The sequence below is a fragment of the Cucurbita pepo genome, chromosome LG15 (assembly GCF_002806865.2).
Source record: "Cucurbita pepo subsp. pepo cultivar mu-cu-16 chromosome LG15, ASM280686v2, whole genome shotgun sequence".
In the NCBI taxonomy this organism is placed as follows: domain Eukaryota; kingdom Viridiplantae; phylum Streptophyta; class Magnoliopsida; order Cucurbitales; family Cucurbitaceae; genus Cucurbita; species Cucurbita pepo.
In genome coordinates, this window is record NC_036652.1 from 2,250,302 (window position 1) to 2,265,810 (window position 15,509).

Sequence of the window (15,509 nt, forward strand, 5' to 3'; positions counted from 1 at the left end):
TTACCCAAATTCATCCACTTTTAGTATAAATAGGAAGGTACCCATATCCCATTTTCAACACGACTCACCATATTACTTAGCAATCGAAGAAGGTTCTTGAAATGGCATTCATCCAAGCAATCTTCTTCACTCTTGCCTTGCTATTGTCCTCAGGTAAATATACATAATGCATACATCACCTTTGCTTAATACCCATTTTTGTTGTGTGTTTTTCAAAATGAATACCTTTGTGTCTGATTATGGTGTTGTTAAACAGCCCATGCAGCTACCATTGTTGTTAAAAACAATTGTGGACATACCATATGGCCAGCCACATTAACAAGCGGTAGCGGACAACCCCAACTCGCCATGACTGGATTTGAATTAGCTTCATCAGAGTCCCAGACTCTCAATGTCCCTACACCATGGACGGGTAGGATTTGGGCTCGAACCCGCTGCTTCACAGATGACTCTTCAAGGTTTTCTTGTGAAACGGGAGATTGTGCCTCTGGCTCTAGAGATTGCAATGGCGCTGGAGGAATTCCACCAGCTACCTTAGCTGAATTCACATTNGAACCCGAACTATGTACACCCCCTCAGTATCGAATAAAACAACAACAATATTGTTGCTTTATAATAACGGTTAAATGTAGATTTCAAATTTTGTATGTCTCTTAATAACCACTAAATACAAATTCAATTACTCTTACAACTTATCCCTTATGTATCTAACAATCATTCAACTTTTAATAATTTCAACTAAATTTAAATTCAATTAGGAAACTTTCAACTTTTCATGATTGAAAAACTATGAAACAAACCGCCATAAAATAAGTATTTTTTAATTTCTAGCACATTTTTTAAAAGAAAAACAAGTTTTTTTAAATAAATAAATAAAAAAAAAATTATTTTGTTATTTTAGTTTTAAAAATATTGCAAACAAATTGGAGAAGAATGGCTGGTGGCGTGGAGAATGAAGGAATGAGTATTGTGGGAAGAAATTTAGTTTGAAATGAATGATATGAATTTGGGTATTATATAAATTGCAATTTGGGCAGCTATTATGAATTTATAGTTATCCATANATCATTTCAATCAAATAAATCACAAATAAATAATGTTCAATGCTATTGAATGAATAAAATCCATCTTATTTAATCNATATAAATACTCAATTGAATATACATGGTCAACTTAGAAGTATTATATGTACTCAACCAAATAGCAGCCTTTACAATTTGACTTACCCAAATNCCTTTCGAACTTATTTAAAAAGTTTTAAAATACACTCTCAATAGACTAAATATCCATGGATCATGAGAATCGATCATAGAGTTGAACCATAGTGCTCCCAAAACCAAGTAGCCCCACGAGTAGTACGACACTCGAAGTACCACAAGTTATGCGACATTATGCTTCATGTAAATTTATCTAACCTAGTTCGTGTTGACTTTTGACAATCGAGAGGAAATCGTCGACGGAGTAAAAAACTGCCGAAGGAAATTTGTTGGAAGAAAAAAAAATAACCGAGAGAGAAAGTATGTGCTCAAGACCCACAAAATGGGAAGATGTGAGCAACTTAATTCAGGCGCTTTCACTCGACGTGTACTTCCCACCTACTTTAATTGTGTGGGTTTAACCGAAAAATAGTTACCTAAAAAATAGTTATCTACCTTATTGTTTGAACTTCGATTTGAGCTCGTGTGCCGCCAATCCAGGTGGTTCACCTCCTCCCAGTAGGTCTTCCACCCTTCGGTACCTGGCCACCAGACCATCATTGTGATCAGCATCCAACGTCGAATCCGCAGTACGAGGTGTTGCAAACTTCACTAGATCAGGGGGTGCAGCCGAAGTTGTGGTTGGGGTTGGCGTAGGCGTGCCCGGTGCAGCTACTGGTGGCGGTGATGGTTTCCGATGCTGCGCTCCTCCTTCTCCCGGCTTGGTGACGAGTTACTCCACCATGAATTGATTTAGGTTTTGGTCTGCCTCGGTCACGTCGTTCCACTGTTAGAAGGTGGTCTCATCACAGATGACGTCGCGTGACACGTGAGCTCGCCCTTCCGCAGGATTATAGAGCTTGTATGCCTTGCTCCCAGGTTCATAGCTGATGACAACGACCTTCAGCCCCCTGGGATCGAGCTTGGCGAGGTGGGGACGCGCATCCTTCATGTATGCGACGTAGCCGAACACTCGGAGATGACGTACCGTTGGCTTCTCGTTGTACCAGGCCTCGTGTGGCGTCTTCCTGTCGAGGCTTTGTGTTGGCGGCCGATTGAGGAGGTAGACGGCCATCATTACCGCCTCTCCCCAGAACCTCCCGAGCATCCCAACCATCATCAGCAATGACCTTGAAGGAAGAAATTATAGCCCTAGAGCAAAATCAAACTGAGGAACTAGTACCAAGACCAGAAGATGTCAAATCCATCTCTAGCAAGTGGGCTTACGAAATAATGTGTCTCTCGGATGGATCAATCGAAAGATACAAGACTCAATATGTAGCTCGAGGTTCTCTCAAGAATATGGACTAGACTATGATGGAATGTTTAGTCCAGTGACGAAGATAACTATCTTACAGGTTCCTCTAGTACTTTTGGTAAATAAAGATTGGAAATTAGGGCAGTTGGATATGAAGAATACTTTCCTAAACGGTGAGTTAAACAGAGAGTTCTACATGGATCAACCGAAGAAATTCGAAAATAAAGTTGGAGTCATTAGTCAATATATGCAAAGTCTGAAGAAGCCTCATTTGGATGCGGCTCGACAGACTTTGAGATATGTCAAGGTCATTGCTAATGACGGTCGAGATGCTTGGGAGGTTCTGGAGAGAGGCAGTAATGACGGCCGTCTATCTCCTCAATCGGTCACCAACGCGAAGCCTCGACGGGAAGACGCCACACGAGGCCTGGTACAACAAGAAGCCAGCGGTACATCATCTCTGAGTGTTCGACTGCGTCGCATACATGAAGGTAGCACGTCCCCACCTCACCAAGCTCGATCCCAGGAGGCTAAAGGTTGTCTTCATCGGTTATGAACCCGAGAGTAAGACGTACAGGCTCTATGATCTTGCGGGGGGGGCGAGCTCACGTGTCTCGCGACGTCATCTTTGACAAAAGCACATTCTGGCAGTGGAACGACGTGACCCAGACAGACCAAAACCAAAATCAATTCACAGTGGAGTACCTTGTCACCGAGCCAGGAGAAGGAGGAGCGCAGCATCGAAAACCGTCACCACCACCAGCAGCTGCACCCCCTGAACCAGTGGAGTTTGCAACACTACAGACTGCGAATTTAACGCTAAATGCCAAACACGATGATGATCTGATGGCCAGATACCGGAGGATGGAAGACCTAGTGGGAGGAGGTGAACCACCTGGACTGGTGGCGTGCGAACTCGAACAAGAGGTGGTCGAACAACATGCCATCAGTGTAGATGAACCGAACACCTTTGCCGAAGCAGAAAGGAATCCGTGCTGGCTGAAGGCAATGCAGGAAGAGATGGCGTCCATCACTGAGAACAAGACATGGTGTTTGGAGGACACGCCGCGGGGACACCGAGCCATAGAGCTCAAATGGGTCTTCAAACTGAAGCATAACGAAGAGGGAGAAGTTGTGAAACACAAGGCTCGTCTGGTGGTGAAAGGCTACGTCTAGAAGCAAGGAGTGGACTTCGAGGAGGTATTCGCGTCGGTGGCAAGGCTGGAATCTGTCCGCCTATTGCTGGCAATCGCGGCACATTAATCCCCACCACATGGACGTGAAATTCGTGTTCCTCAACGGAGAGCTGAAGGAGACCATCTATGTCCGACAACCATCGGGCTTCCTGGACAACGACAACCCTGACAAGGTATTACGCCTGCACAATGCACTCTATGGGTTTCGGCAAACACCACGAGCCTGGAACGCGAAGTTCGAAAGTACATTGTTGTCGCTGAAGTTCAAGCGCTGTGCCTCTGAGCATGGCATGTGTGCACACAGCCACAGCGAGCAGCGACTGATCGTGGGAGTGTACATTGACGACCTCATAATCACTGGAGGCGACATGGAAGTCCTCGGAAGATTCAAGAGGGAGATGTCAAAGAACTGCAAGATGAGCGATCTCGGCGTGCTCAGCTACTACCTCAGCATCGAACTGCAATAAAGTACTGCCAGCATCACCATCTGTCAAAGTGCGTACGCAAGAAGCTGTTGGACACAGCTGGGCTAGCTGACAGTAACCCTACAAGGACGCCAATGGAAGCCCGACTCCAACTGAGGAAAGCCGGCACTACAACGACAGTCAACTCCACCAATTACCATAGCATTGTCAGAAGCCTGCACTATCTAGTAAACACACGTCTTGACCTTGCTTATTTCGTTGGATACGTGAGTAGGTTTATGGAAGCACCTAGGGAGGAGCATCTTGTGGTTGTCAAGCACATCTTGCGCTATGTGGCCGGAACTAGAGGCTGGGGTGTGAGATAATGCGCAGGGAGAGAAAAGGAGAAGCTTGAGCTAGTTGGCTATAGTAATAGTGACATGGCTGGTGACATTGATGATCGTAAGAGCACCAGTGGGATGATTTACTTCCTCTCAGGCAACATGATCTGATGGCAATCAACTAAGCAAAAGGTAGTTGTTTTATCTTCTTGCGAAGCAGAGTACATTGCCGCTTCGATGGCAGCAACACAGGGGGTCTGGCTTGCGCGACTGATGGAAGACTCATCGAAAAAGAAGGCGATCCACCAATGCTTTACGTAGACAATAAAGCTACGATCTCCCTGATCAAAATTCCAGTTTTGCACGACTGGAGCAAGCACATAAAGATCAGGTTCCATTACATTTGGGAGTGTGCAAATCGGGGGCTTATCAAGATTGACTTCATCCAAACAGAGGAACAGCTTGGAGACATCTTCACCAAGTCTCTGGCGCGGGTAAAATTTGAGGAACTTCGTTCAAAGATCAGAGTTCAAATAATAAGGTAGATATACCACAGGTTTTAGGAGGAGATTGTTAGATAAAAGTCTGAGGTTTCCTTATTTAGCTTTTACACGTTTTTACTCAGTCGATTGAATATTTTCTTTTGACGATTTGACGAACACGTATAATGGATTACCATTTTTTTAGGTGGCCATCTGGAGGAAAGTGCACGGATTTAGTTGGCCAGCCATTTTTAGGATAAGATAATTATTTAAATAAGTGAATCTGATGACAAACAAAATCACTGCTTCTTTCCTCAAATCAAATCACAAGATTTCTCTCTTTTCTTTTCTGTTTTCATTTTCTTCCAACAAATTTTCTTCGGCCGTTTTTTTTACTCCGTCGACGATTTCCTCTCGATTGTCAAAAGTCAACAAGCCCAACCATCGTGTGAGTTACTATATTTATGTTAAGAAAAGGATTTAGGATTTTATCAAGAAATTTAGGAAAATAATTTAGGTATGGTAGGAAAAACGTTGAGAAATTTTAAGAATAGATTGTCTACTATCTAGTATAAATATCCCTTCACCCTACTTGGTTCATCATCCCAAGAAATCTGAAGCAACACAGAGTAGTAGTATTCTACCAAGTATCTTATATTATCTTCTCGATTGTTCTTAATAAAGTGTGTGTGTTTCCCACAGAGAGTTGTGTTCAACAAGATATATTATAATGTTCCAAGACTCTACTCATGCAAAGTCTTTAATGCTCGCATAAAATCTCACACATGGACCACTGTAAAATTTAGAGAATTGAACATGAAATTGATGTCCTAGGTTCATATAGGTTGACTTGGATACAAATGACAAAAATCGAACTTTCATTATGGATAAATTGGTGACACTAGCCTAAGCTAATTAGGTAAGTGACCTTACTATAGGACAAGTTGCCTTCCTATAGAATATGCTAGAATTGTTTGTGTTACAGTTTTATTTACGAGCATAATGATGTATGAGTATGATGATGTATGATGTTTATGATGATGTATGAATATGATGCTTGAACTAAGATGCATGTTATATGTACGTGGTTTATGTTTCGATGGATGACTGTACATATTATGTTTGATGCACTTGATGGCATATTGATGAGTATGATGTTGCATGACATTTTCCTTAATATGATGATATTTTTCATATTGAGCATGCTATATGATGATAATTTTCATAATTCATCATGTCGTTAGATCGACCTAGGACACAATCCTAAGAGCATGAAAATTATATTAATATGAATATATACAAGCATGTGTTACCTAGAGTAACAAATAGATAAGACTAGAGGGTTGTGTCAGAAGAGACGTTATGATGGGATTTAGAGGGACATCATGCATGTTGTATGTTCATAAGCATAGGGTTACTTCCCCTAGAGTGAAGAGTGCAAACGCGCACAGTATGATGATGAGGGTGTTCATGAGGCGCATGACACTAGAGGTTCCGCTGACCTCCGAACGTTGTTACAAATTAGCTTAACCAGAGAGGGTCAAGGGGGTGTGAGAGCCCACCTGGGGATTCATACTCGTACATGTGGGTCGTGTGTAGAGAAGTACTATACATCCAATTTGTCCGAGACTAAAGGTCACCCCTAGATGAGAATAGAGATATGTCCTAAGAGCATGATTGCATGTGTTTGCATTTGCATGGCCCCCTATCATGGGGCCACTTACTAAGTATTCTTCGGCCTGTACTCAGGCCGTGTGCCACTTCATTTTTCAAGTAAAGGCAAGGAGCACATGTACGGAGGATGAAGGCATCGCGAGCAGAGACTGTGGCACATGCATAGGGTAGACTCATTTAAATTCCTAGTCTTAGGTTAGAATAAGTTGTTTTGCATTTCATCGTTTTAAATTATTTTGTATTTGTTTTTATTTTCTCTAAATTTTCATACTTCGTGTTTAAACACGTAAGACCATGTTTGTGTTTTTTTGCAGAAGAGGATGTTTTAAATGTTTTTGACATTTACACTATAGATGATGTTTTCTTTTAAGAGTTATATTTCCGCATTAAAGATGAGCATGAGATATTAGTAGCGACTCTGAGTATGTAGAAATTTATGGTCATTACATACCCTTTAGCCTATGTATGTGTCATAGTGAGGCCGAGCATTCTGAGACAAGTGTCTCGGGTGACTTCCTTTGAAATGGTTTTTCAAGGACAATACCAGGCGACACTGATGTGACTGTATTGCGCCGTAGCCCTATTTCGGGAGAGGGCTGGTCAATGCCTTGATAGAATCTAGATGGATGAATGTTTGAGATGTCCCGATGAGATGAGTAACAAGTGGGCCCGTTCTCGATGGCATGACCAAGTGAGTTGTGATGGTCGACGACACCCCGAGACTTGGGATGACGTCAAGACATATGGGCCATGTCAATTGGGAACTAGGATGACAAAATGAGATACAATGTTGCATTGAGAGACCTCGGCCCCGAGTAGAGGCAAGGTTGAGCCCGANTATGTATTTCAATCAAATAAATCACTAATAAATAATGTTCAATGCTATTAAAGGAATAAAATCCATCTTATTTAATCTTCCTTCAATAATCTTACTTCAAATATATTTGTTTTTTCTTATTTTACTCTTATCTATGGGTCATAGTTTCACAATAGACATGTAATCATAGAGTTGAACGATAGTACTCTCAAAACCATGTAGCCCCAGGAGTTAATCCAAAAAGTCTCGGAAACGAGTCTAAGATATAAACTATCAAGATGATCTAAGAACATAGCTAATTACCACAAGTACCACAAGTTATGCGACATTCATGCTTTATGTAAATTTATCTAACCTAGTTCGTAGGCATTTTGACAGTAAATCTACATATCGTGTTGGCCTATGCCGATGTCATTGATTTTACTTAGTTAGTAGTAGCTTAATAATCGTACTCATTCTAGTCTAATTCTACCTATGATGTTCCATGACATTGAATTACCAACCTATTAAAAAAAACTAACTTTGGATCTAAAAACAACTTTAAATATATTGAATTGATCAAAAAATAGTCTTACTCATCTCAAGTTGCTTCAATTACTTCAAAATTCTACCTATTTGCGTGGTTATAATTCAATCTTATCCTACTCATAAAATTATTATGAATATTAAAAATATTTTGACACCAACATTAATGATTAGTTGAGACTTGTAAATATTTTATATTTGAATTTTATAAGATTTAGTTATGAATATAGCATGAACGGTGGATAAATATAATTTTTAAAATAATTTTTAAAAAAACAACTCGACAACCAAATCTAACTCAACCAAATAGAGTGTTGGGTTGAGTTGGCATTTTATTTAGGTTGCTCGAGTTACCGACTCAATTTCAAGTTAGTCCAAAAAATTCCCTCAACCCAATTTAACTCGATTCATGTACACTAGTAACCTACACTATAAAAGATTTGGCCTTTTACCGGTGCTTTTATGCGCACGTCCAAATATAACCCGATAAAGAGAAAATAATACTCATAATGTCACGAGACTAATTAGGTGCTTTAAAAATTTTAAAGAGCTATAATTGAATACACCTAAAAGCTAAAGGACCTCTCCATAGGACTTCTAACAAATTTTTGTTCTAAATTGTCTTAAGATCCTATTCCGTACTGCTGATTAGTCCTATTTTTTGAGACTTTAAGTTTTCTGATATTTTTAAGATTGAACCAAAGGCTATATAATGTCATTCTTTCTGCTGCTGAAAAAATCAAGTTTTGTGTGTCACATTGTATTTCTTGAGTGACATTAATGAGAGTCTTTGTAGTGTGATAGTGAGATATTCACTTGTAACACTTTGTTTATTAGTGATTGGTTGCTAGCCGTGGATGTAGGGGAACTTCTTCTCTCCGAACCACGTAAATATCTTGGTGTCTCTTTGTGTAATTTCGTTTATTGGTGTTGTGAGTACATTTGTTCCGTTTTCGGCAAACAACAAGTGGTATCAGAGCCTGATTGTGGTATTTGGCCTCATCGACCACTAGACGTGCTCATAATCGTGCTTATTCTCTTGAAAATCAATTTTCAAGAATTGTATTTTTTAGTTACATCCAGATTAATTATTGCAAATGGTAGAATCATCTGGAATTAAATTACGGCGTGGATCGAGATTGTGGAGTTCCAATCTCGAAGTAGAGAAATTTGATGGANGATGAGCATGAGATATTAGTAGCGACTCTGAGTATGTAGAAATTTATGGTCATTACATACCCTTTAGCCTATGTATGTGTCATAGTGAGGCCGAGCATTCTGAGACAAGTGTCTCGGGTGACTTCCTTTGAAATGGTTTTTCAAGGACAATACCAGGCGACACTGATGTGACTGTATTGCGCCGTAGCCCTATTTCGGGAGAGGGCTGGTCAATGCCTTGATAGAATCTAGATGGATGAATGTTTGAGATGTCCCGATGAGATGAGTAACAAGTGGGCCCGTTCTCGATGGCATGACCAAGTGAGTTGTGATGGTCGACGACACCCCGAGACTTGGGATGACGTCAAGACATATGGGCCATGTCAATTGGGAACTAGGATGACAAAATGAGATACAATGTTGCATTGAGAGACCTCGGCCCCGAGTAGAGGCAAGGTTGAGCCCGAATGACTTGACCTATTTTAGAGGCAAGTCAATTGTGTCACAAATGACGTGTGTGGAAGAATAAGTTTAGATTCCACACCAGTGATATTTGGGTTGGTGAAAACAAATCTCGTCTAAGGTCCGATGATATACCAAAAAGAATCTTAATGTCCTTGAACCTTGATTCGAACTCTTTCCAGCTCTCTCTCATGAACTTGTACACAAAATTAACGAATCTAAGGAAACACAATAACTAAAGGCCCCATACATTTACCTTTAGTTTTCCCTCATTTCTCGATCAATTCCAATGATTCAAAAGCCCTCATTAACTATGTCAACAACTCTCGTGAAGGAATCTCATTAAAATAAACATCCCTTAGTGGAGAATCTAGAACCTCTCGACTATTTTCCTCTTCAAAACCCTTTCCTCCTCTCTCTTTCATGGGCCTCATAACGGATGAGTAGCAGGGGAAGAAATTTAGAGTGCATACATGAATATAGGTATTATACAAACTGCAAGTTGGGCAGCTTTTATGAGTTATAGTTATGAGAATATATACATTCCGGGCAGACATGGCCTTATTATGTGCATACAAAACTACGTATGAATACACAATTTAATATACATGGTCAACTTAGAAGAATTATATGTACTCAACCAAATAGCAGCCTTTACAAATTGACTTATCCATGTCCATAACTACAAATGGCGGAACAGGACAGTGTGTGTCCCCCAAATGCTCTGCAGATGTGAATGGAGTTTGCCCATTACATTTGCAAGTCAGGACGGCTGATGGGATCGTGATTGGGTGTAAGAGCTCATGCCTCGCATCTAACCTCCCAAAGGATTGTTGCACAGCCGAATTTAACGACCCAAAAGTATGTCAACCAAGCGACTCTGCCAAGATCTTCGAGTCCCAATGCCCCCAGGCTTATAGCTATGCTTATGACGATGAAAACAGCACGTTCACATGCAGCGCTGAACCCAACTATGAAGTTACCTTCTGCCCATAATCATCCACAAACTATGTATTTCAATCAAATAAATCACTAATAAATAATGTTCAATGCTATTAAAGGAATAAAATCCATCTTATTTAATCTTCCTTCAATAATCTTACTTCAAATATATTTGTTTTTTCTTATTTTACTCTTATCTATGGGTCATAGTTTCACAATAGACATGTAATCATAGAGTTGAACGATAGTACTCTCAAAACCATGTAGCCCCAGGAGTTAATCCAAAAAGTCTCGGAAACGAGTCTAAGATATAAACTATCAAGATGATCTAAGAACATAGCTAATTACCACAAGTACCACAAGTTATGCGACATTCATGCTTTATGTAAATTTATCTAACCTAGTTCGTAGGCATTTTGACAGTAAATCTACATATCGTGTTGGCCTATGCCGATGTCATTGATTTTACTTAGTTAGTAGTAGCTTAATAATCGTACTCATTCTAGTCTAATTCTACCTATGATGTTCCATGACATTGAATTACCAACCTATTAAAAAAAACTAACTTTGGATCTAAAAACAACTTTAAATATATTGAATTGATCAAAAAATAGTCTTACTCATCTCAAGTTGCTTCAATTACTTCAAAATTCTACCTATTTGCGTGGTTATAATTCAATCTTATCCTACTCATAAAATTATTATGAATATTAAAAATATTTTGACACCAACATTAATGATTAGTTGAGACTTGTAAATATTTTATATTTGAATTTTATAAGATTTAGTTATGAATATAGCATGAACGGTGGATAAATATAATTTTTAAAATAATTTTTAAAAAAACAACTCGACAACCAAATCTAACTCAACCAAATAGAGTGTTGGGTTGAGTTGGCATTTTATTTAGGTTGCTCGAGTTACCGACTCAATTTCAAGTTAGTCCAAAAAATTCCCTCAACCCAATTTAACTCGATTCATGTACACTAGTAACCTACACTATAAAAGATTTGGCCTTTTACCGGTGCTTTTATGCGCACGTCCAAATATAACCCGATAAAGAGAAAATAATACTCATAATGTCACGAGACTAATTAGGTGCTTTAAAAATTTTAAAGAGCTATAATTGAATACACCTAAAAGCTAAAGGACCTCTCCATAGGACTTCTAACAAATTTTTGTTCTAAATTGTCTTAAGATCCTATTCCGTACTGCTGATTAGTCCTATTTTTTGAGACTTTAAGTTTTCTGATATTTTTAAGATTGAACCAAAGGCTATATAATGTCATTCTTTCTGCTGCTGAAAAAATCAAGTTTTGTGTGTCACATTGTATTTCTTGAGTGACATTAATGAGAGTCTTTGTAGTGTGATAGTGAGATATTCACTTGTAACACTTTGTTTATTAGTGATTGGTTGCTAGCCGTGGATGTAGGGGAACTTCTTCTCTCCGAACCACGTAAATATCTTGGTGTCTCTTTGTGTAATTTCGTTTATTGGTGTTGTGAGTACATTTGTTCCGTTTTCGGCAAACAACAAGTGGTATCAGAGCCTGATTGTGGTATTTGGCCTCATCGACCACTAGACGTGCTCATAATCGTGCTTATTCTCTTGAAAATCAATTTTCAAGAATTGTATTTTTTAGTTACATCCAGATTAATTATTGCAAATGGTAGAATCATCTGGAATTAAATTACGGCGTGGATCGAGATTGTGGAGTTCCAATCTCGAAGTAGAGAAATTTGATGGAACCAATAATTTTGGTGTTTGGCGAGGCGAAGTTAGCGATTTGATGGTCATGCAACCTTGATGTTTCTCTCCAAGAGGAGATGCCTGAACACATGACAGAAGTAGAATGAACGAAATTAAATCGGCAAGCCTATGGAATTATTCGATCCTGTCTTGGCAAGGATCAGAAATATCCATTTATGAAGGTTACCATGGCGAAAGAATTATGGGACAAACTTGAGGCGAAATATATGAAGAAAGTGTGGAAAAGAAACTCTATTTGAAGAAGAAACTCCTCCGTTTTGACTACAAGCAAGGTATCTCAATGGCTGAGCATTGGGATGATTTTAACAAAATCATAACTGATTTGCTCAATCTTGATGTTAAGATTGATGACGAGGACAAGACGTTGTTGTTATTAAATTCTTTGCCGGAATCCTACGAGTTTTTAGTAACGACCCTACTACATGGAATCACTAATATTGATTTTGAAGATGTTTCAAATGTCTTAATAAATAATGAGATGCGAAAGAAGGAAAATGAGACATATCAAGACTCTAGCTCAAATGTTCTCACTGCTCGTGGAAGGACTTCTACTTGGAAAAGGAGCGAATGTGGAGAGTCTCGATCAAAGTCGAGAGGTAGATCTGATAATTGGAGAAAACTTGATAAAAATGAGTGTGCATATTGTCAACAGAAAGGCCATTGGAAGAAAGATTGTCTGATCTTAAAAGAGAAGGGGTCGAAGTCCAATGTGGGTAGAGATGACGACACTGATACAGATGATGCCTTGACAATCTCTCTGTCAGTCAGCCAAACCAGTGAATGGATTCTTGATTCTGGGTTCTCCTATCATATGTGTCCCAACAGAGAGATGTTTTTGGACTTCAAAGAGTTCAATGGTGGAGTTGTCTATATGGGCAATGATAGTACTTGCAAGATGATGGGAATCGGCTCAGTACAAATCAAGATGTTTGATGAGGTTATACGAAAACTCAATGATGTGAGGTATGTCCCTGACTTGAAGAAAATTTTGATTTCCCTTGGTGTTTTGGATGCAAGTGGTTATTGCATCATTTTGGATGGAGGAAATTTGAAAGTAGCTCGTGGAGCTTTGGTGGCAATTAAAGGAACTAGAAGAGGTAGCATATACTACCTCAACGGAACCATAATAATTGGGCATGCTGCTATGGCAAGTTCGAAATAACAAGACATATCAAAATTATGGCACATGCGACTCGGGCATGCTGGTGAGAAGGCGCTCCAGACATTGGTGAACCAAGGAGTACTTAAGGGTGCCACAACTGGTAAAATTAATTTTTGTGAACATTGTATATTTGGTAAACAAAAGAAATGTGAAGTTTGATACAGCTTTACACCAAACAAATGACATTTTGGATTATGTTCACACTGATGTATGGGTCCCATGAAGAATGTCTCATTGGTAGGGAAGAGGTGGTTTGTCACCTTTATTGATGACTACTCGAGGAGAGTTTGGATGTATTCCATGAGGTACAAAAACGAGGTTCTCCAAATCTTCCTAGAGTGGAAGAAAATGGTATAGAATCAGACGGACAGGAAAATAAAAAAGCTGAGATCAAACGAGAATACACTTATTATCCATTCCTTAAAGTATGCCGAGATGAAGGGATCGTTCGACACTTCATTGTTCCTGGTAAGCCACAACAAAATGGAGTTGCTGAGATAATGAACCAGACATAAATAGAAAAGGTTGATGCATATTGTCTCAAGCAGTAACGCATTTTGGGCTGAGGCTTTCAGTTATGTAGTTCACTTGGTGAATCGTTTACCTGTTTCTGGAAATGGTGGGAAAACTCCGCTTGAGATATGATCAGGTACTCCTGTTAGTGATTATGATAAATTGCATGTGTTTGGGTGTCCTGTTTATTATCATGTGACAGACTCAAAGCTGGATCTTAGAGCAAAAAATGTAAGTTTATGGGGTTTAGGAAAGGCGTGAAGGGCTATAGGTTATGGTGTCCAAAAACAAGTAAAATTGTTAATAGTCGAGATGTGACATTCGATGAGTCTGAAATGTTTTTGCATAAAATTGAAAATAATGACGAGGCATTGAAGCAGGTGGAGAAGGTGGTGTTCTCTCCTGATTTGGTTGCTCCTACTGGAGAACCTATTAATAAGATAGATAATAACTTTGATGTCTTAGAACAGGAGGAGCAAAGCCTTGTAAATGAAAGAGTGGAGGAACTTGAGTCTATCACCAAGAATAGACCACGAAGGGTAATTCGAAAACATGCAAGGTTTGATGATACGATAGCATATGCTTTCTCTTTTGATTGATGGAGTTTCCAACAGTTGCAAAGATGCTATTTAGAGCCGGAATAGCTTACAGTTGCAAGAGAATATGAATCAGCATGTAAATCAAACTTGGGATTTGGTACTAACAAAAGGTAAAAAGGAAATTGGTTATAAATGGGTTTATGAAGAAAAGAAAATTCTTTTTAGTATACTGTGTTGAGGCTTGAGGTAATGGCAACCAAAAAATTTAAACTTACAGATTTTATGACAAGGTGGAGATTGTTGTAAATTGTCTATTCACTGGTTAGTCCTGTTCTTTAGGACTTTAAATTTCGCTGATATTTTTAGATTTCAGCCAGGCTATATAATGTCATTCTTTCTGCTGCTGAAAAAAATCAAGTTTTGTGTGTTTTGTAGTGTGATAGTGAGATATTCACTGGTTGCTACCCGTGGATGTAGGGGAACTTCTTCTCTCTGAACCACGTAAATATCTTGGTGTTTCTTTGTGTAATTCCGTTCATTGGTATTGTAAGTACATTTGTTCCGTTCGGCGAACAACAATTTTTTAATACAATAAATATATATTATAATTCAAATTGAAATTGAAATCGATAAGCAATCCTCAATTTTATAATTAATTTAATGCCTACATCTACAAGTTACGTAGGTCAAACTCAACAATAGTTGACCAAAGTTCAAATTATATTTAAAATCTGTTCGATAATTTCTAGTTTTACTCGATTTTTGTAAGTATTGGTAAAAAGTGAATAATAAAATAAATAAATTGATCGGCCTTTCTATGATAATCAAATCGAACCATAATAATAATTTTTTTTTTCTCTCGAAAAATATAATAACAATATTTTGTGGGTTGAAATTTAATTGAATATTCAATAAAAGTTATTTGAATTAAACAAATTTATAATTCAACATTGAATCCAAAAAAAAATGTCTCAAGCAAACATTTCTAATATTAATAGAAATTAATTTTTTTTTTAATTAAAATAAACAATAAACTAACGACCAAAATATTTTTTTTTTAATAAAAATA

General features: G+C 38.6%; 2 protein-coding genes across 2 annotated transcripts; both read left to right on the forward strand.

Annotated features, from left to right (window-relative positions):
* Window positions 1-56: 56 nt before the first annotated feature.
* Window positions 57-1,948, forward strand: LOC111776352 (thaumatin-like protein 1a). The gene is made up of 3 exons (XM_023655782.1): window positions 57-153; window positions 257-565; window positions 1,788-1,948. The coding sequence occupies exons 1-3, from the start codon at window positions 102-104 to the stop codon at window positions 1,946-1,948; spliced, it is 522 nt and encodes a 173-aa protein (XP_023511550.1). The 5' UTR covers window positions 57-101.
* Window positions 1,949-10,185: 8,237 nt separating this feature from the next.
* LOC111776353 (thaumatin-like protein 1) lies at window positions 10,186-10,509 on the forward strand. Its single transcript, XM_023655783.1, has one exon. It carries the CDS (start codon window positions 10,186-10,188, stop codon window positions 10,507-10,509), a length of 324 nt encoding a protein of 107 aa, XP_023511551.1.
* Window positions 10,510-15,509: the final 5,000 nt, after the last annotated feature.

What these genes read in the sequence shown, in the direction of transcription:
- LOC111776353 (XM_023655783.1), top strand. Translation starts at nt 10,186, where the DNA reads ATGTCCATAACTACAAATGGCGGAACAGGACAGTGTGTGTCCCCCAAA.